This window comes from Physella acuta, unplaced genomic scaffold, assembly GCF_028476545.2.
Source record: "Physella acuta isolate Inbredline_101_S28 unplaced genomic scaffold, ASM2847654v3 ptg000583l, whole genome shotgun sequence".
NCBI classification, from domain to species: domain Eukaryota; kingdom Metazoa; phylum Mollusca; class Gastropoda; family Physidae; genus Physella; species Physella acuta.
Genome location: NW_026732102.1, coordinates 309,282 through 329,574, shown reverse-complemented (window position 1 = coordinate 329,574; position 20,293 = coordinate 309,282). Strand labels below are relative to the sequence as shown.

The 20,293-nt window shown below is 33.3% G+C and overlaps 1 protein-coding gene across 1 annotated transcript; it reads right to left on the bottom strand.

Annotated features, from left to right (window-relative positions):
- Positions 1-1,498: 1,498 nt before the first annotated feature.
- LOC131947124 (autophagy-related protein 16-1) lies at positions 1,499-16,635 on the bottom strand. The gene is made up of 18 exons (XM_059308232.1): positions 16,530-16,635; positions 15,227-15,341; positions 14,897-14,984; positions 14,167-14,240; positions 13,648-13,768; positions 13,379-13,509; positions 13,081-13,149; positions 12,446-12,518; positions 11,630-11,735; positions 11,036-11,106; positions 10,622-10,693; positions 10,255-10,372; positions 5,430-5,609; positions 5,010-5,094; positions 4,722-4,769; positions 4,192-4,290; positions 3,765-3,885; positions 1,499-3,332 (listed from the first exon to the last, which is right to left on the bottom strand). Exons 1-17 carry the CDS (start codon positions 16,624-16,626, stop codon positions 3,792-3,794), a joined length of 1,641 nt encoding a protein of 546 aa, XP_059164215.1. The 5' UTR covers positions 16,627-16,635; the 3' UTR covers positions 1,499-3,332; positions 3,765-3,791.
- Between the last annotated feature and the right edge of the window lie 3,658 nt (positions 16,636-20,293).

Below are 20,293 nucleotides of genomic sequence, written 5' to 3'. Positions count from 1 at the left end.
GCGCCGGGAAGTACCCTATCGGACACCCGACAACTTTGCTTTATATATTATAGAGATTAGCAAATTGCATAGATAAACAAAGATTTCAATAAAGTAATTAAGGCCTGAAATACTTTAGTATAGAAATGTATTGTTTGAATAGATTCTAGATCTAGGTAGGGTCTACATCTGTGTAAGTCTAGTTTCTCCGTAGATCTAGATCATCTAGCTAGATCTAGAATCCTAATAGAATTTTTTTTTTTAAGTTTAGCCCGAGCAAAATAAAAAAATTTACCAAGTAGTCTTGGTGCGTCTCGAACCCGCACCACCTGCGTGGGTTTAAGTACACTATCATCTCCGCTATATAAGCACCTTATAAAACACGAAGAATAAAAGACGTATTTTAAAATCTTAACTTACGCGAATATGCCTATTTTTTCAAATTAATTTTTTTATCCCAAATTAGCCAGTTCCAAACAAAGACTTTGTATAAAATAATTATGTCTTGAAATAGTTTAGTCCTAATATAGACATTTATTTTTGGAATAGATTCTGGAGAAGTTAGAAGATCTTAGCCGCGGTCTACGTCTCGATCTAGATCTAGTTATTGCGTAGATTTGTAGATTTAGATCTAGTCTAGATCTAGAATCTCTAGATCTAGAATCCAAATAAATAAAATAAATTTTATGAGTTTAGGCCGGAAAAATTGTATTGTATACATTTCATAGTGTACGTAGATCTAAATCAAATTTGAATGAAATAGTTCATTTCTTTTCATTCTAAACACGGCAGATGACGTCATTAGTTAATGTATAAGCAATAGTGACGTCACAGTTTTATGCGTTCTTTTTCACATGTATTAATGCTTTTCCGGTTGCATAAATAATACTGTTTCTCTACATTCGAATACGCCTTTAATTTTTATTTTTCTTCTTTAACTAAAATTGTGGTTATACATTTAAAACATCTAACATATTATTTTCAACAAAAGTCCGTAAAAAGTTCTTCATATATCGCTGCCGATTCTGACGTGATGTCCGGCGAAAATTTTTTGCGGACAGAGAAAGAGAGAGAGAGAGAGATGTGCGAACGTGGGGATTTATATATTAGGATGGCTCTTGGATACAAAAACTCGATAAAATGTACAGATTCTATTATGTTAATTTAAGAGAACACATGACATTTCACATCAACTTCACTTCAGGGAAAATTCTTGTAGTGACCATCAATAGTAGCTATTGTATTGTATCCCTAATGATGTAGTGCTGGTTCAGTTATTTAACAACAATGTACTATACAGGCACTTTCAGTCATCTATATATATATGACATATGAAGGTTTAGTGTGTGTATAATAAAATGCACAACAGCTATATGGTATAGTATTGTTAACAGTATGTGCTCAAATGCTAGCCCAAAAGTCATAAGTTCAAATCCTAGGCTAGGAATTGTAGTAAAAAAATTATTATGTGCATCATATAATTTAAAAAATGAAAAAGAAAAAATAACTGATTAAATTAACAATAATTTATTTCATTTCAAATTTACTGCAATGTAGCAGAATTATTGCACAAAAAAAAGTCAAACACAAAAAGTAATTAAAAGTTCATTAGCGAAACACACAAGTATATACATCTCAACAATAGTTTTCATAAAACTCATTTCATTATCACATTTTTTATCTAGCATACAATCTTTCATTATAAGCTTTACAATTGGAAGCAATCATTAGAACTATGAACAGCAAGGATAAATTGTGCATAAGTATAGTAAGGATCCATAAGATAGCTATATCAGTTTTTATTCAAGTCATTACTTAAAGAAAAGTTAGTGTATAATAGCACAAAGGTAACATAAAATAGTGTGTATAGATAGTTTACAAACATAAATACAGGAAATTAAGCCAAATTATAAAATAAAATTTAATCAAATTCTTATTTCACAGAAGTTGTAATTTATAATAAAGATGAAACTTTTGTTTTTTAAATCAACTAAATGTTTACCCTATTGACCAAAGCACCTTTTCGCTTAATACTGTCCAAAATAAAAGTATACAAGTAGATGTAGATAGATTTTTATTTTAGAGTATTTTTCACACATTGGCAGTTTTTTTTTAAATATGAGACAATGTTGTGCATTACATTTTGTGCAGCTATACTGTATAATGTCTTCAACTGACTTTATCAAAGATTTCTGGGAGAAATTCTAAACATCTAGCTTCCTGGGTAGAAAAACAATGTATTATATTTAAAGACATTACTTTTTACTATTTAAAACAAATTTTTTAAATGTAAATTTTACACATACTGTAAATAATGTTGAACAAAAATAAAAGAAGAAATTCTTTAAAAATTTCATGCAGGTAAGTACCAGGGCACTTAACACTTTGTGTAGTAACAAGCAATGTACTTGGCTAAAAATGGATTTTAATAACAACTTTAAAAAAACAATAGATAAGAAACAAAACAGAAGATGACTTGGTTAAACCGCACACTAAAGCAGCCAAAGAATTCAGTATATCAGAACAGTTTAAGTGTTAACCTGTATGAGCTAAGTAACTCTGTTTTATCTAATTGCAAAAACTTATCTTCAAGCATGTATGTATTTGCTACATAATCAGATAACTACAACTGTTAAACATTCAAGTCAATAGTAAAAAATAAAATGCGATGTAATTTTTTTTAAAAATGCCATCTGTCAAGACATGTATGGAAGAGTGAACTTGCTTTGAGCACCATAGACTGCATAAAGAAATCAGAGAGAGGGTTTATATAGGAACAGCTATCACCAATTTCATACTGACAGTACAAAAATCCAGTCATGTAAGTACTTCATAATGGCATGCAGCTCACACAACTTTCTTGTACAGCTAAATACACAACTATTTTTTTAATTCCTGTTGATCAATTTACTATTACATCTGTCAACCAATAAAACACATGAATTACAAAGTCATGGCAGAAATAACATAGATTTGATAAACAGCTTTGACAACAATATGGCTGACATAAGTAAATTAAAAAACTGGAATGTAAAGGTGAAGATTGATGAACAAGGACAACTTTTTTCTATCAGTTATCACTAGATGGTTTAAAAAAAAAATTGTTTTTGAAATAACAAATATTTTTTTTCCTTTGAGTAATATTTACTACAGGCAATGGTTTTTCTAATTAGAACACAGACATTTTAAAATGTAGTTTTGAGACGATAGTTGATCAACATATGATGATTGATGAATATATGATGGTTGATTAACATAAACACTAACGATTTTTTTGATGACCTATCGATGTACAGCAGGAGGAAAGCTGGATTTACATGTCTTTTCTCTAATCTTGGTTAATTCATAGCCACCTTTAATGATAATCAAATTAAATCTTGTTATATATCAGCAGTGTAAAACAAAATTGTCTACATTCCTTATTAAGGTATTATTGCTACAAGATGCAGTTTTAAGTGTCAAGAAAAAGGGACATTGTTTTGCTTTATGGAGTTAATATTTTTATAAAATCTAGAAACCTTCCAGGATTGTATTTATGTAACAAAATTATTTTGATGACTGATGTATTAAAATGTATCCAGATTTATTAGAAATGTGTTTTTTCTCCATTTAAGCTGGAAATTTACCCATTTCTTTATTTTAGTTTGTATTACTTTACTACAAAATAATTTGAGGGAAATAAAATTTCAATGATGAACCTCATTTACAAGTAGAAATGAGCATTTAAGATCAAAAGTGTATTTTTTAACATACTCAGAGGCCTACTGTATGCAACAATATCTTACCATAATGTAAAGCAAGCAGTGATTCAGTTAGTAATCTGACCACAACACAACCTTTTTGCCCTTTTCACAACTAGCTATAGAGGTCCCAGTGGGGTTCCACGAACAAGCTAAAACAGCATGGCTATTAAAAAAAAAAGTTTTTTTTAGACTCATTTTTTTATAAATGTAAATAATGTTATAATTAAAAAAAAAAAACACCAAATAAGGACAGAAATTATACAATAATTTTTATACCTTTTAAAAAAAATGAAAATATTTTTAGTACGGCTATTTAATCAGATTGATTATAAGAGAGTTGACCTCAACTTCAATTGAATTTTAATAGTATCCATTCTCCTTTTTAAGTATCAAACAGAATAGAGTAGAAAGGGCTGTATACTTAAACTACAGCACTACCTAACAAATCCTACACATCAAAGATACTTGCCTGTGTTCTTTAAGTACTTTCTCTACTTTGCCTTTGTTGATATTCCAGACATATAAATTCCCATCACCAGAGCCAGCAGCGGCATATTCAACATCAGGACTGAAAATATACAAGACCCAGGCATATAGGTGACAAATGTAAGAAAATAATTATTTCAAGTTAAATACTCCATACAGACATAGCAAAAACCTTGTGAAAAGTAAAATTAATTATATAATATTACAACATGAAAAAAAACCCATTGTGAATATAACTTTTCTAAATGGGAAAACAAAAGCAGGGGGGGTTGTATGTAAAAGAAGGAAAGAAAGTAATTTAGTTCTCTACCCTGCACAATAGCCATAACCTTTGCATCAGAGAAAACCCATCTCCACAAACTATACCTCTACATTTTATTCCTAAAGTGTAATCTCAATGCAGTTGTTTCAGCATTGGCTTTTATGTTGTGCTTGAAAATGTTTTACATTTATATTTATAACTCTATATTCAGATCAATATTTAAATTGAAAGTAGTTATATTTAAAATTTACCTAAAAACTGCTCTTGACCAATCACAGCCAACTTTAAATCCCTCTGCACTGTAAACATATAAAGTTAAATATCTAAATACATTTTGATTAACACATAAAAGATGCAAATTATTTTAATTTTTATTTTAGACAAAAAATGTTTATTAAGCTTAAAAAATAGCACCAATTGTAAAAGGAAAATATTTCTAAACTTAAAAAAATTATAAATATTAAATTTAAATTCCCAGTTAATAATTTTTTTTTATTCAAGAAGAAAAAAAAAACAAAATATTTGAAAAAAGAACTGACGTAAGAGTTGAAGACACTTGGTTCATCCTAAGGTCAATTATTTTCAGACAGTCATCTCTAGTGCAACACAAAAGCTGATTTTTATCTGCAAGACAAATACATTTGAAAAATCAATATTTTTTAATGGGTTTTTAAAAACAATACTTAGTATAGTTTTTTTTTTAAAACTTGCTGAGTGAAGATGACATAGCTTACGACAAATTCAATGATTCTTAAAAGATATAAGTTTTCAAATGAAGGCCTAGATGCCTGTAATTTAAGACCAATTTAATGATTAAAAATAACCTAGTAGCACTAATTGACTCATATCCTGGTGAGTTACATTTGCATTTTATAACTATACAAATGTTGGTCACTAGTTAGTATTAGTAGTTAATGCAAACAATTTTTGCTTTTGATGGAAGAACAAACAAACCTTACCAGGAGAAAGATTTAAAGAAGTGAGTCTGCCTTGTAAAAGAATTTCATTGGTGCTACTATCCGCCTGCCCCCTAGTATCCCAGAACCTGATTCTTTTATCAAAGTGTCCACTGATGACACTAGTTCCATACATTGTAACTAGATCGTTGCAGCTGCTGCCAGCAAATATTGTTTTTATACCTGGGAATGTAGAAAAAATTTGTTTCAATAATCATATCATAATAATTAGATTAGGACAGCATTTTAACAACATATGTAGTAACGGGAAGTTTTAAAAACACTTTAAGATTAATCAATGCTAGATTTTATACATTTCTTTAATTTCAGGAAGAATTTTTCCACTATTTGGGCAGAATATTAAAATTGATAACATTACTACACAAAGAGATATATTTTACAAGAGTTTTTGAGGTACTATTATAATTACCATCTCACAATTTTAACTTTAGATAACTTGTTGATATGTGATATATACATAAAGTAATTAGAGATGTACAACAAAAAAATGGTATTTTTTTAAACTGCGTAAAGGGTCATTCATAAATTATGGAAGTAGGAGGTGGGGGGGGGGGGGGGGGGGGTGATGAAGACATGAGTATGACAAAGCAGAAGGGTGGGTGCGGTAAAAATTTGGTGTAGAGCCATGACATCATTTATGGACGACACCGAAGGTAAATCACCCCCCCCCCCTCCAAAAAATAATTGCGGTATTTCCAGGTGAAAATAAAACATTGCAAAGAAATGTTGGAATATAAAGAAAACAATTGAGCTCTGATAAGTTGTGGTAATCAAATTTTAGTTTAATCTTCTTGATAATTTCATCACAATCCTTTTCCTCTTCATTATAAATGTTTCTAATCTCAACCCTAAGACTATTTAATAATTTATTTTTTTAACATAGACTACATAGCAAAAAAAAGTATGTTAGAAATCTATATATATAAAGCAAAGTGGTCAAGTGCCCGATAGGGCACTTCCCGGCGCCGCAGGCGCGTCAAATTTGGCACGATGGTGCCTTCGGGCAATAGAACACGAAGGCCAGTGACGGTTGGCCGAAAAGTCTACGGAGAAGGGGTCAAAACTGACCTCGACTGACCGGCGCCTTATATGGGCTATATTACGAAAAAAAATTTCCTCCGACGACCCCCCTTGAAATTTTGTGAGGTGGTAGGAGAACACCTTGGGGTGTCACAAAAAACTCGCCATGTCCGGGAAAAATCGGGAAATGGGTCAAAACTGACCAGTCGTATTTCCCTATATAATCTTTGTATTTTATGGGAAAAACAGAGGGTCATTTCAAAACGGATTTTAGGGCACTTACCCTGTTTACATCTGGCTAATTTTTGACATGTTTATAGGTAAATGGCTTGACCGTAGGGCTGACCTGTCGGTCTTACTCAAAGCCCTCGACGAGGGCTAAAAAGTGACCGCGAGTGAAATTCTCTTTATATGAGCTCTATTACGAAAAAAAATTTCCTCCGACGACCCCCCTTGATATTTTGTGAGGTGGTAGGAGAACGCCTTGGGGTGTCACAAAAAACTCGCCATGTCCGGGAAAAATCGGGAAATGGGTCAAAACTGACCAGTCGTATTTCCCTATATAATCTTTGTATTTTATGGGGAAAACAGAGGGTCATTTCAAAACGGATTTTAGGGCACTTACCCTATTTACATCTGGCTAAGTTTTGGCATGCTTATAGGTAAATGGCTTGGCCGTAGGGCGGACCTGTCGGTTTGACTCAAAGCCCTCGACGAGGGCTAAAAAGTGACCGCGAGTGAAATTCTCTTTATATGAGCTCTATTACGAAAAAAAATTTCCTCCGACGACCCCCCTTGAAATTTTGTGAGGTGGTAGGAGAACACCTTGGGGTGTCACAAAAAACTCGCCATGTCCGGGAAAAATCGGGAAATGGGTCAAAACTGACCAGTCGTATTTCCCTATATAATCTTTGTATTTTATGGGAAAAACAGAGGGTCATTTCAAAACGGATTTTAGGGCACTTTACCCTGTTTACATCTGGCTAATTTTTGACATGTTTATAGGTAAATGGCTTGACCGTAGGGCAGACCTGTCGGTCTTACTCAAAGCCCTCGACGAGGGCTAAAAAGTGACCGCGAGTGAAATTCTCTTTATATGAGCTCTATTACGAAAAAAAATTTCCTCCGACGACCCCCCTTGATATTTTGTGAGGTGGTAGGAGAACGCCTTGGGGTGTCACAAAAAACTCGCCATGTCCGGGAAAAAATAGGGAAATGGGTCAAAACTGACCAGTCGTATTTCCCTATATAATCTTTGTATTTTATGGGAAAAACGGAGGGTCATTTCAAAACGGATTTTAGGGCACTTACCCTCTTTACATCTGGCTAATTTTTGGCATGTTTATAGGAAAATGGCTTGACCGTAGGGCAGACCTGTCGGTCTCACTCAAAGCCCTCGACGAGGGCTAAAAAGTGACCGCGAGTGAAATTCTCTTTATATGAGCTCTATTACGAAAAAAAATTTCCTCCGACGACCCCCCTTGATATTTTGTGAGGTGGTAGGAGAACGCCTAGGGGTGTCACAAAAAACTCGCCATGTCCGGGAAAAATCGGGAAATGGGTCAAAACTGACCAGTCGTATTTCCCTATATAATCTTTGTATTTTATGGGAAAAACGGAGGGTCATTTCAAAACGGATTTTAGGGCACTTACCCTCTTTACATCTGGCTAATTTTTGGCATGTTTATAGGAAAATGGCTTGACCGTAGGGCAGACCTGTCGGTCTCACTCAAAGCCCTCGACGAGGGCTAAAAAGTGACCGCGAGTGAAATTCTCTTTATATGAGCTCTATTACGAAAAAAAATTTCCTCCGACGACCCCCCTTGATATTTTGTGAGGTGGTAGGAGAACGCCTTAGGGTGTCACAAAAAACTCGGCATATCTGGGAAAACTTCGTAAAGGGGTCAAAACTGACCAGTTGTATTTCCCTATATAATCTTTGTATTTTATGGGAAAAACAGAGGGTCATTTCAACGCAGACTTTAGGGTACTTAAGCTCAGTATATCTGGCTAATTTTTTGCATGCTCCTAGGTCAATGGCTTGACCTTTAGGGAAAACTGTCGGTTACACTCAAAGCCCTCGAAGAGGGCTAAAAAGTGACCGCGAGTGAAATTCTCTTTATATGAGCTCTATTACGAAAAAAATTTTCCTCCGACGACCCCCCTTGATATTTTGTGAGGTGGTAGAAGAACACCTAGGAGTGTCACAAAAAACTCGGCATATCTGGGAAAACTTCGTAAAGCGGTCAAAACTGACCAGTTGTATTTCCCTATATAATCTTTGTATTTTATGGGAAAAACAGAGGGTCATTTCAACGCAGACTTTAGGGTACTTAAGCTCAGTATATCTGGCTAATTTTTTGCATGCTCCTAGGTCAATGGCTTGACCTTTAGGGAAAACTGTCGGTTACACTCAAAGCCCTCGACGAGGGCTAAAAAGTGACCGCGAGTGAAATTCTCTTTATATGAGCTCTATTACGAAAAAAAATTTCCTCCGACGACCCCCCTTGATATTTTGTGAGGTGGTAGAAGAACACCTAGGGGTTTCATAAAAAACTCGGCAATTCTGGGAAAACTTCGTAAAGCGGTCAAAACTGACCAGTTGTATTTCCCTATATAATCTTTGTATTTTATGGGAAAAACAGGGAAATTTTAACACAATTTTTAGGTTACTTAATGTCTGTACATCATGCTAAGTTTTTGCATACACTACTATAGATGACTAGGCCGTATGGAAAAACTGTTAGTCAGACTCAAAGCCCTCGACGAGGGCTAAAAGATGATCTTGAGTGAAATTCTTCTTATATGATATATATATATATATATATATATATAAATAAATTGACGAACGATCCCTTTAATATTATGTGACGTCGTAGACCGACCATGGAGGGTAACAAAAAAACTTTATTCCCGTCGGAAACAGCCATTATAGTCGTTAAATAAGTTCATATAACGTAATTTCTTATATAAGCAAACAATATAAGTAAACAATGACATACGTCATACGTTCAGTTTTCAAGGGAGGTAACGTTTTTAAAATTATTATTTTTCAAATAATTGTATACTATTTTAAACAGAAACAGAAAATGACGAAGTATAGCATTTGTTTTAGTACAAAATTAAGTTGTTAATTTAGTTAAGTATGTTAATTAAATTAATTAATTAATTTCAAAAGGCAATGTAATATAAACTATGAGATATACTGTTCATGAAACCTGTGTAGTTCTAATTCCATTTTAGTTATACATTGCGTACTTTCCAAAAATTCGCTACGAATCTGCATGTAAATGACTAACAAAAACATTTTTTCTAAAGTTAGCATTACTGTTTAAATTAAACTTATTAAACTTATTAAAGCACTCCACACCCAATCCATCGCTAAATAATTAAGTATTCAAATTCTCAAATGCCTTTTAAAAACCTAAGCGAAGCTAGGCAGTATGCCTAGTAGGTATATATATCTAAATGTTGGTTGAATTGAGGCATACACAGAGTCACAAGGTGGTCACATCACCACTAACTCACAGCCACAGCAACCAAGAGAAGTGGTTTGGGTTATAGAGATGCATGTGGGATAAGTGTCCCAGAAAATGTAACAGACTAAGGCTGTTTACTAAAAAATGCATAATATCATAAAAGGCTAATTCATTTGTCATTGAAAAACCATCAAATATTGGCTAAAAGAATAAAGAAAAAAAAATATCAGGAAAAATGATAGGCAGCAAAACTTTCAGACTAATTTTTTCCACCAGAAAGAAGCAAAAAGCTGTTTTGTGTGTCTTACATGATTTGACGTTTAAATCCCAAACTTTGATAGTTCTGTCATGACTTCCTGAGACAACTTTACAATCACTGAGAAACTTGGCTGATAATACTTTCCCACTGTGTCCTGTTAACGTGTGCTGAAAATTTTAGTACAAAATTTATATGAAACATTTTCCTACTACACAAACAACTTATTGAACAGTATAATTTTCCCAGATTTACTCTATTTTATATTAATGTTCAACATAGTATTGTTTTTAATCTAATTAAATAATGATCTTTGCAAAGATAAATTATAAGTATGGTTTGGTTTTCTATACTTTTTGACATTTCTACAATTATCTATAGCGATTTTAATTTTAATGAAAAGTCATATTTATAATTACCCGCAGTCTTTGATCCATAACAGTCCATATCCTACTCGCAAAGTCATTTGAAGCTCCAACAATCATTAGGTCCTGAAGTTAAACAATAGAAAATACAACAATCAGTTAACTATACTTGCCAGTATTGTACTAGCTATCAAGTGAATAGGTTTGTTGGTCAACTTACTGATGGTAGATAGAGAAGGTGGACCAGATGCTATCTGTTTCTCTGATAAAAGCAGATGAAGGGATTGTGTAGATAATAGTGGAACGGAATTTAATTTCCCCAACTTTTGTGGGGTACCCATAATAGCTGCATATGCTCAAGAACAACTAAACTTTCACAGGTATTCCTTTGAGTTGAAGATAATGTGCTCTACTACTTAAACAACTAAGGGGTGAGTGAAATGAGGGCAGAGTGAAACAAAAACATACATCTTGGCTATAATCCAGGGAGGTAATTCCAGCATTGCTACCAACCAGAGTTCCCCTGCATTCACAAATACCTACAAAATATAGGGAACAGAAATATCTATACATGTTTGGGTATTAATTAAGCTATAATTACATTATGCTAAAAGCTATAGATTACATTACTTTACTACCACAAGAGTCTTCTATGGTGAAAAGTAAAGTCCACGTGTTATAGGTACAGTAACATTAAATCAGGTAATTGATTATAATTAAATTCCCCCCCCCCCCCCCAGAAAACAAAAGACAATAGTCACCATTCTTATCAGTCAATACAATTCATAAGTAATACTTAAACCTTTTAAGCTGTGTTTGGAGTTGATTATATCTTAATAAAATGTGCATTGCTAACTCCCAAGTACCAACAAGGCTATTAAACGAGCCCACCCACGGCGTAGTATACACCGCTATTTAGTTGTATTATTTTCTACTTTTCAGTAATTCATAATTTGTAAATTTGACACTACCAATGCTGCGACTGGTCCGAATAGTCCCACGTAGAGAATTATATATATATATATATATATATATAGATGTCTGTAAGGAAAAACTACCTACCGTTGTGGTACTCCCAGATTTTGATTTTTCTGTCAGCACCACCAGTGGCAAAGCTACTACCCATATAGTTCCACTGTACGGCATAGACTTCACCCTCATGGGCATCCTACAAGATTTGTTAAAATATAGACTGAATTATGATCATCAGAATCTTACAAGTTCAGAAATGTTAAAATATAGACTGAATTATTCTCATTAGAATCTTACAAGTTCAGAAATGTTAAAAGATAGAGTGAATCATACTCATCAGAATCTTATAAGTTCAGAAATGTTAAAATATAGACTGCATCATACTCATCAGAATCTTACAAGTTCAGAAATGTTAAAATATAGACTGCATCATACTCATCAGAATCTTACAAGTTCAGAAATGTTAAAAGATATACAAAACCATACACTCAAATACAAATTGAAAATTAATTTGGTTCTACTATGATTGACAGCAGGGCAGGGTAGTAAATTACAAAATGTCATTTTTGGGCCTGTATTACTAATATGGTTGGGGTAGAAATACCACCAATGAATAATTTACAAGATAGTTTTCTTTTGTTTGTAGAAAAAAACATTTTGAAATCACTGTGAAAAGCTAGTACTAAGGTAAGCTTTACAAATTTATTCTTTTTAATATTATGTATTTTATCTATTGCTAAAAACAGATTTAATTCTTAAACTTTGTGGGAAAAAAATACAAGGCATGTTTAACTATGTTTTGGTTAAGACATTAAACAAAATGGTAGCAATGAATGCTAACTCTAGGAACTAATACTATACTAGTATAAAATAAATTGAACATGCTTAATGTTACCAAAAGCTTACAAAAGTGTGTTGAGCTCTTGAAGGCACAGATGCTGCGACACAAACAGCAGGAAGAAAACCATCAAATGTTGAGCTAATTAAAGAAATGGAATAGAAATTTATGGGATATTTATTTGTTTAAAACCATCAAATGTTGAACTAATTAAAGAAATGGAATAAAATTTTACATGGCAACAGAAATAAAGGAATAACTATATTAATAGCTTAAGAGCAATTGGGACATTTATTTGTTTAAAACTATCAAATGTTGAACTAATTAAAGAAATGGAATAAAATTTGATATGGATTTACAAAGAAAAATCTACAATAATAGCATAAAAACAAACAGGATATTAAAAACTATCAAATGCTCAACTAATTGAAGAAACGGAATTAAAAAATTTACAAAGTTATAATGAAAAAATGTATATGGTTTATATCAAACAAAATATTATCTCAGTAAAATTTTAAAAGAAAACAAGTTAAATATTAGAAGAATCACAATGCTTCTCTTTTGTGCGCAATGGGCTTATATCATACCTTTATCAATCAGTGTCCTATGTTAACCCTCTAAATATAATCCCCTGAGGAAACTTTCTCTCTAAAGGAAACAGCTGAACAAGGACACATGGATTGAACAGCCTGTAGAAACTTACCCAGGGTCAATTGGTACTTGTTCTTTAGCAGCTTCTTCAAGGTCTTGAGCCAGTCTTTGTTGTCTTGCTCTTTGAGGTAAAGAAAATTTATTACAAAATGCCTGACAAATAATATACAACTGTAGTTTAAAAAAAAAAAAATCCAATATTTTTTAACAAAATGCCAGACAAAATAATATACAAATGTAATTAGAATAAAGAATCTAATATTTTCATTTAAACAAGTAGAATAATATCCACAACCAAATGCATTGCAAAAAAATAAAACTAGACTACATTTTAAAAAAACGATGTTTACTTGATGAAATCAGCATTTTCTGCATTCATCCTATCTGCATCTTTAGCTTTCTGTTCCATCCATCTTTGTATAAGGTCAGAATTGTCTTCCTGAGCTTTTCTATATCTTTCTTCCAATGCTGTGAATGCCATCTAATGATCATATTAAGAAAAAATATATTTTTATTTTAGCACACAGAAGACATGAAAATACTACCCAAAATTCCCCCAACTCCATTTCCTTTAAATTTTCAACTTAATAAAGTGTATCAGAGGCAAAGGGATTTGAACCTGCAATGCTTGATGCTCATCTTTCAACATTTGGTTAGTGGCTTCCAACTCTGTCATGGCCATCTCTAAAGTTTTCTTGGCTTGTTTGAGGGCTATGTTGTTTTCTCTCATATCAGATATCCTAGAGAACAATTGGAAAAATGTATTTTACCTTTTTCCTTTCTAGCATTTTAATTATCTCTTTTAACATCCAGTGTTATAGTAACACACACTTTAAAATAGTGTTTAAAGCAGGGATTGGAAACTTAAAAAAAAAAAAATAGGCATTTGTATAGAGGGTAAGAGGGGCTACTGCAGCAAACACAAATAAAACTATTGTTTTCAAGTACCACATGAAAACTTTTTTAAAAGAAGAAAAATTATGCACAGTGATGATACTTTGAGAAAACGAAAATGCAATAATATTAAAATTCATTTATTCTTTGGCAAGCAAACTTATTCAGACAATAGAGACACAAAACAAAAATAACAATCACCTTCAATAATGAAGGCCAATTAAGATTACTCCGTTACACTTACATGCTATCCTTGTGTTGCATTTCCTTTTCTTTCTCTTGAAGCAATGCAGTGAGGTCAATGATCTGCTGAGCATTCTGGGAAAAATAATGTAAAAACTTTATAAAGAAGAGCTACACGCATTTGTTTATCCCTCTGTTCTTGAGGCTTTTTCATCACCAAGGCCAGTGAATAAAGCAGAGATGGGTAATAAAATAATCAAACTAAATTCGCAGTACTGTTGTATTTGTTACAAAACCTTGAGAATAATTGCACTAATATTGATTTTGATTCAAATGTCCATTACACTCATTTAATAAATTCTACAACAATTAATTTAAGAACATCTTTTTTTATATATAAACAGATAAAAGAAATAATTTAATCAATTTCATGCCACTTATCTAAATTAATAATGTCTTTAATATATTATCTGGCTCTAAATCACTGGCCTGTGTGAAATGTAAATAAAGGGTTTCAGTTATTTTTTATAAAAAAAAAAATGTTCTGTGAACTAACACCTTATTGCTATAAATGAAACAAAGTTAACAATTGAAAATTCAATTACAGTTATATTAAAGAGAAAAATAATGTACTTATTAAAACACCAGTGTTGATAAAGTTGAAAATTATATTTTTTTTAATAATGAAGTGTAGTTAACATTTATGAGCGGGTAGTACTTATGATAATTGCTATAACCATAACTTATTACAACTGCAATTTCCCAAGGTATTACGTAAAAAATAATCTCACTTCTCCTCTTTTTTTGTGAAGCTCAGTTAACTCTTCCTGCAGTTTAAAAACTTTTTGTTCCAGAAGGTGCGTGCTGACATTGCTGTTACTAAAAATAGATAAAAGTACAGAAGCAAATTATTTATCGTAGGATTACCAAAACTACTACAACTTCATAATGATATATGCCATTTTGTAATAAAAAAAAACAAAGTCAAAGTTCAGGTGAAATGATTTGGGGGTGATGAAAATCAACAAGTATGTCTTCAAAACTATGATGAGATAAACAGAAGAATATCTTTTTTCTAACCATTATACATGATGAGAGTTATAAAATATAGAAATACTTACATTCCATCCCCTCGGACGTGAGAATTTAATGTTTCCTCTTTTAACTTTTCAATCTCAACTTGCAAATGAACATTCTTGGTTTGCAAAGATGTGGCTATTTCAAATAGACGACTATCTGGAATAAAGTTCAAAAGCTAAGTTCAAAACTGTTCCCACAAAAAAAAAAAAACCCACCAATAATCTGTTATAGTTATTCTTTATTTAGATCAGGTCTCATAATGCTTATAATAAAAAAAACTGTTGTCTTCACATATTTTATTGTATTTTATTTTTCAAAACTATTTACCTCACTTGACAACAATGTATTTAATTATTTAAAAATGTGACGTGATTGAATAATAAAAATAAGCATTTTATGCTTAGAATTAAAACAAATAAGAAATCAAGTTTGCACAAAGGTCACATGCGACGTATTTTTTTTTTTTACAGAGGTGATGATGATAGCTTGTCTTGGACATTAATTTGTAAAAATTACATTGGATAGAAAGTTAATACTGGTACATCAGCTGTGTAGGCTATATTATAATGTTCTTGATTATGGATAATTATTTAACTAATGCAGACAAAATGTCGCACATTTAAAAATGAATTAATTAAAAATAAATTTTGTGAAAACACGAAACCATAATAAACATAAAAGCTTTGTAAGATATATAGTCTTGACAGGCAAGCTACATTTGCACAGTCACTTTTTCATGATTTACCACAGTCATGCGATGAGTTATTATTTGACGATGAGAGTTATATAAATGTCAACTATTTCAGGCTGAGGCTCTAAGAAGTCAGTTTGGGCATTAAATTCTATGATGTACAATAGAAATACTTGGCAATAAAATAAATAAATTATATTAAGAAATTTTAATTTAAAATTGTGTAAGATATCCTATTGTATTAATACGAGATAAATGGCCCATTGAGGGAGAGATACTATGGGCGCTAGGTTGATAGTGTTGTCTTTTTCTATACCAAAACCAAAACAAAAAACTAGCTAGAGAGTATTTTTGACATTTTTTCGCATGTAATACTGAAAAAGCAACATATTAGATCTAGTTGAATCTCGCTGATGAACGAAGTTGTGTCACCTAAATGCGGTCCACAAATAAAGCCATTAAATTTAGATCTAGTTTTATCACTCATCAGTGACTCTGACTCAGTCACTGAGACGTCACAGTTGAGTGTGAGGACAGGACCGAGTTACTCAGTTTTTCATTTTATTATGGTTTTATATTAGTCTAGATTAAATTTCTTTTTGATACCACAATAATTCACTATATAGAATTTAATAACTGAATTATAATCTTACTTGTCTGTATAAGGCTGGTAAATGGATGTGTTTGTTTATGATTTCTATGTTGTATCTGACTCAGAATGACTGCCTTCCAATTTGAGCCAGCCGCCATGTTTGTTTCCCTTCGCGATGGGCAGAGCCATAACGTATTTACTGATTAACTTTTTTAATTTAAAATAAAGAAATGTAAAAGTAGCTGAGTATATTTAGTTTTTTTTGTGTTTTAGAATGATTTTAATGAAAAAAAGACAATAAATATTTAACTTTCGCTAAAATTTGCGAAACCAAATCTGCCACACATTAGTCTTATCTATCTATATACTACTAAAAGTCAAGTTTGTTTACATGTTTGAATATTTATTTGTTTGTTTGCCTGATCGAAAATTGTGATATGTTCGACTCTATCTGGAAAGCTGTAAAATGGTATGCAGGTAGAGAATAATTTTTTAATGCAGACAGACTGTTAATCACACATTTATTTAAAGACGTTAATTAATTTATTGATTTATTCCTACGCAGAATAACCCATTTTTTTTTAAAATGTTAAAACCTTGACTAAACTTTGTGGGAATAGTGACGTCACAGGTTTTTGTTTACTCTTTAGTACAATAAAATGGCGGCGTCTATTGAAGAAAATTGTGTTCCCATTCAAAAGTTTAACGCGTTCTAAATCTAATTTTCTGTCGGTCATAACTTTAACAATACGTCCGTTTGCTGTATTTATTACGTTCCAACACTTATATCAATTTTAAACTGTCTTTTTTCATTTAGTTTTACAATAAATTTCTCTAGATCTAAAGATCTCTAGATCTATGCGCGGAGACTCAAAAGTATAGTATAAAAATTCATTTGTGACGTCACGAGAAAATAGCTAAGTTGGTAGCGTAGCCCGCTCTCATGTGGGTGGCACAGGTTCTAGACCAATATGTCAATGCTATATTTTTTTTCAATTTTTTTTTTTAGATGTGAATGATAAAGTTGCCTATCTGAACTTGGAAGGATACAGGGCAGGTGAAGTAGAGTTCATCTGTTTCTTTGTCCTAAGCATATGAAAGGATAGTGTGGTCAGAGACATGCTCGGCTGGAATCGTTATTTAAACGATAAAAACATGTTGTCTGAGACTTGGCGGGACACTGGGCAGGTGAAGTAGAGTTGAGTAGGTCACATGTGACGTCAGTATATGAAGGGATAGGCCGAAATCGGTGTTTTCGGTGTTTTTAAAAGATAAGAAACATATTTTTGAATGTGGGGTCTGTTTTTTGTGACGATAAGTGACACTTCAGTAGCGTAGCGAGGAGGGGGGGGGGGGCGGGAGGGGAGGCGGGGGGGGGGGGGAGGGGAGGGGAGGCGGGGGGAGGTGGAGGGGGGCGGGGGGGGGGGGACATATGTTGGGGCGCCAAAATGGTTTGGAAAAATAAATTGAAAGGTTGAGGGGGGTTCAAATCGAAAGTTTGAGTGGGGGGGGGGGGGGGGGTGCACCATCAAAAGTTCGAGGGGGGTTGAAAATCGAAATCTTGGGGGGGGGGGGGGGTTAAAATCGAAAAGTTTGTCCCCGGGCGCCGGGAAGGCTCGCTATGCCTCTGAGTGACAGACGTGATGTTTTTTGATGGATGACCCCCGAAACCCACAGTTATCCAACGGATGACGGGTATTCTAGTATACTACTAAAAGTCAAGTTTGTTTACATGTTTGAATATTTATTTGTTTGTTTGCCTGATCGAAAATTGTGATATGTTCGACTCTATCTGGAAAGCTGTAAAATGGTATGCAGGTAGAGAATAATTTTTTAATGCAGACAGACTGTTAATCACACATTTATTTAAAGACGTTAATTAATTTATTGATTTATTCCTACGCAGAATAACCCATTTTTTTTTAAAATGTTAAAACCTTGACTAAACTTTGTGGGAATAGTGACGTCACAGGTTTTTGTTTACTCTTTAGTACAATAAAATGGCGGCGTCTATTGAAGAAAATTGTGTTCCCATTCAAAAGTTTAACGCGTTCTAAATCTAATTTTCTGTCGGTCATAACTTTAACAATACGTCCGTTTGCTGTATTTATTACGTTCCAACACTTATATCAATTTTAAACTGTCTTTTTTCATTTAGTTTTACAATAAATTTCTCTAGATCTAAAGATCTCTAGATCTATGCGCGGAGACTCAAAAGTATAGTATAAAAATTCATTTGTGACGTCACGAGAAAATAGCTAAGTTGGTAGCGTAGCCCGCTCTCATGTGGGTGGCACAGGTTCTAGACCAATATGTCAATGCTATATTTTTTTTCAATTTTTTTTTTTAGATGTGAATGATAAAGTTGCCTATCTGAACTTGGAAGGATACAGGGCAGGTGAAGTAGAGTTCATCTGTTTCTTTGTCCTAAGCATATGAAAGGATAGTGTGGTCAGAGACATGCTCGGCTGGAATCGTTATTTAAACGATAAAAACATGTTGTCTGAGACTTGGCGGGACACTGGGCAGGTGAAGTAGAGTTGAGTAGGTCACATGTGACGTCAGTATATGAAGGGATAGGCCGAAATCGGTGTTTTCGGTGTTTTTAAAAGATAAGAAACATATTTTTGAATGTGGGGTCTGTTTTTTGTGACGATAAGTGACACTTCAGTAGCGTAGCGAGGAGGGGGGGGGGGGGGGGCGGGAGGGGAGGCGGGGGGGGGGGGGAGGGGAGGGGAGGCGGGGGGAGGTGGAGGGGGGGCGGGGGGGGGGGACATATGTTGGGGCGCCAAAATGGTTTGGAAAAATAAATTGAAAGGTTGAGGGGGGTTCAAATCGAAAGTTTGAGTGGGGGGGGGGGGTGCACCATCAAAAGTTCGAGGGGGGTTGAAAATCGAAATCTTGGGGGGGGGGTTAAAATCGAAAAGTTTGTCCCCGGGCGCCGGGAAGGCTCGCTATGCCTCTGAGTGACAGACGTGATGTTTTTTGATGGATGACCCCCGAAACCCACAGTTATCCAACGGATGACGGGTATTCTAGTTCTTATCTAATCCGTCTCAATCAAGGATAAAAGGAAGGCTAAAGCAAAAATTTAATATGATTATGATTACCCTACGACAGCCAGTTTTTCTTTCAGTCATCTATTCGCCCCCCCCCCCCTACCAAGAAAGTCTACCGTTCCCCCAAACGAAATAGAATTTATATAGAAAATATATACCTTTAACAGTGTCCGCCCCCCCCCCCCCCCCCGCCACAGCCCATGGTCGCATTTAATTAAAAAGAAGTATCAAATTTATTTGATCGTGTTGTTAAGTGTTAACAAAAAAATGACATTTTAAAACCATGTCCTGAATTCTATAATGTTATATAGGCATATAGGGGCCTACATTTATAGGCTAAAATAGCCTCCACGATACGATATTAAATAATCATTCATATTAAGAAGAGTCGATACATATGTTATAAAAGACGTATGAGTTTTAATAATATCTGACCATCTGTTGTAACAAAAGAGGCCGATAAAATTACCATTAAAAACAGTTGGTTTTGCAAAGAATGATAGACAACGCTATTTGAAAAAAAACACAATAAAAATATATGTATGTTTATTGTATAGGCCTATTCAATCTATAACTGGTAAGTTATTTTCTTTAAATAATAGTTTAAACTTTTCATCATAGACATAAAAAGCAGTAACACGAAAATTAAAAATATTATTTATTAAATAATTAAAAAGCGAAGAGTTAATAGCATATTTACGAATAACAAAAAACACTGCATTGGAAGGGAGATTACTTATGATGTCAATAATATCAATCCAAAATC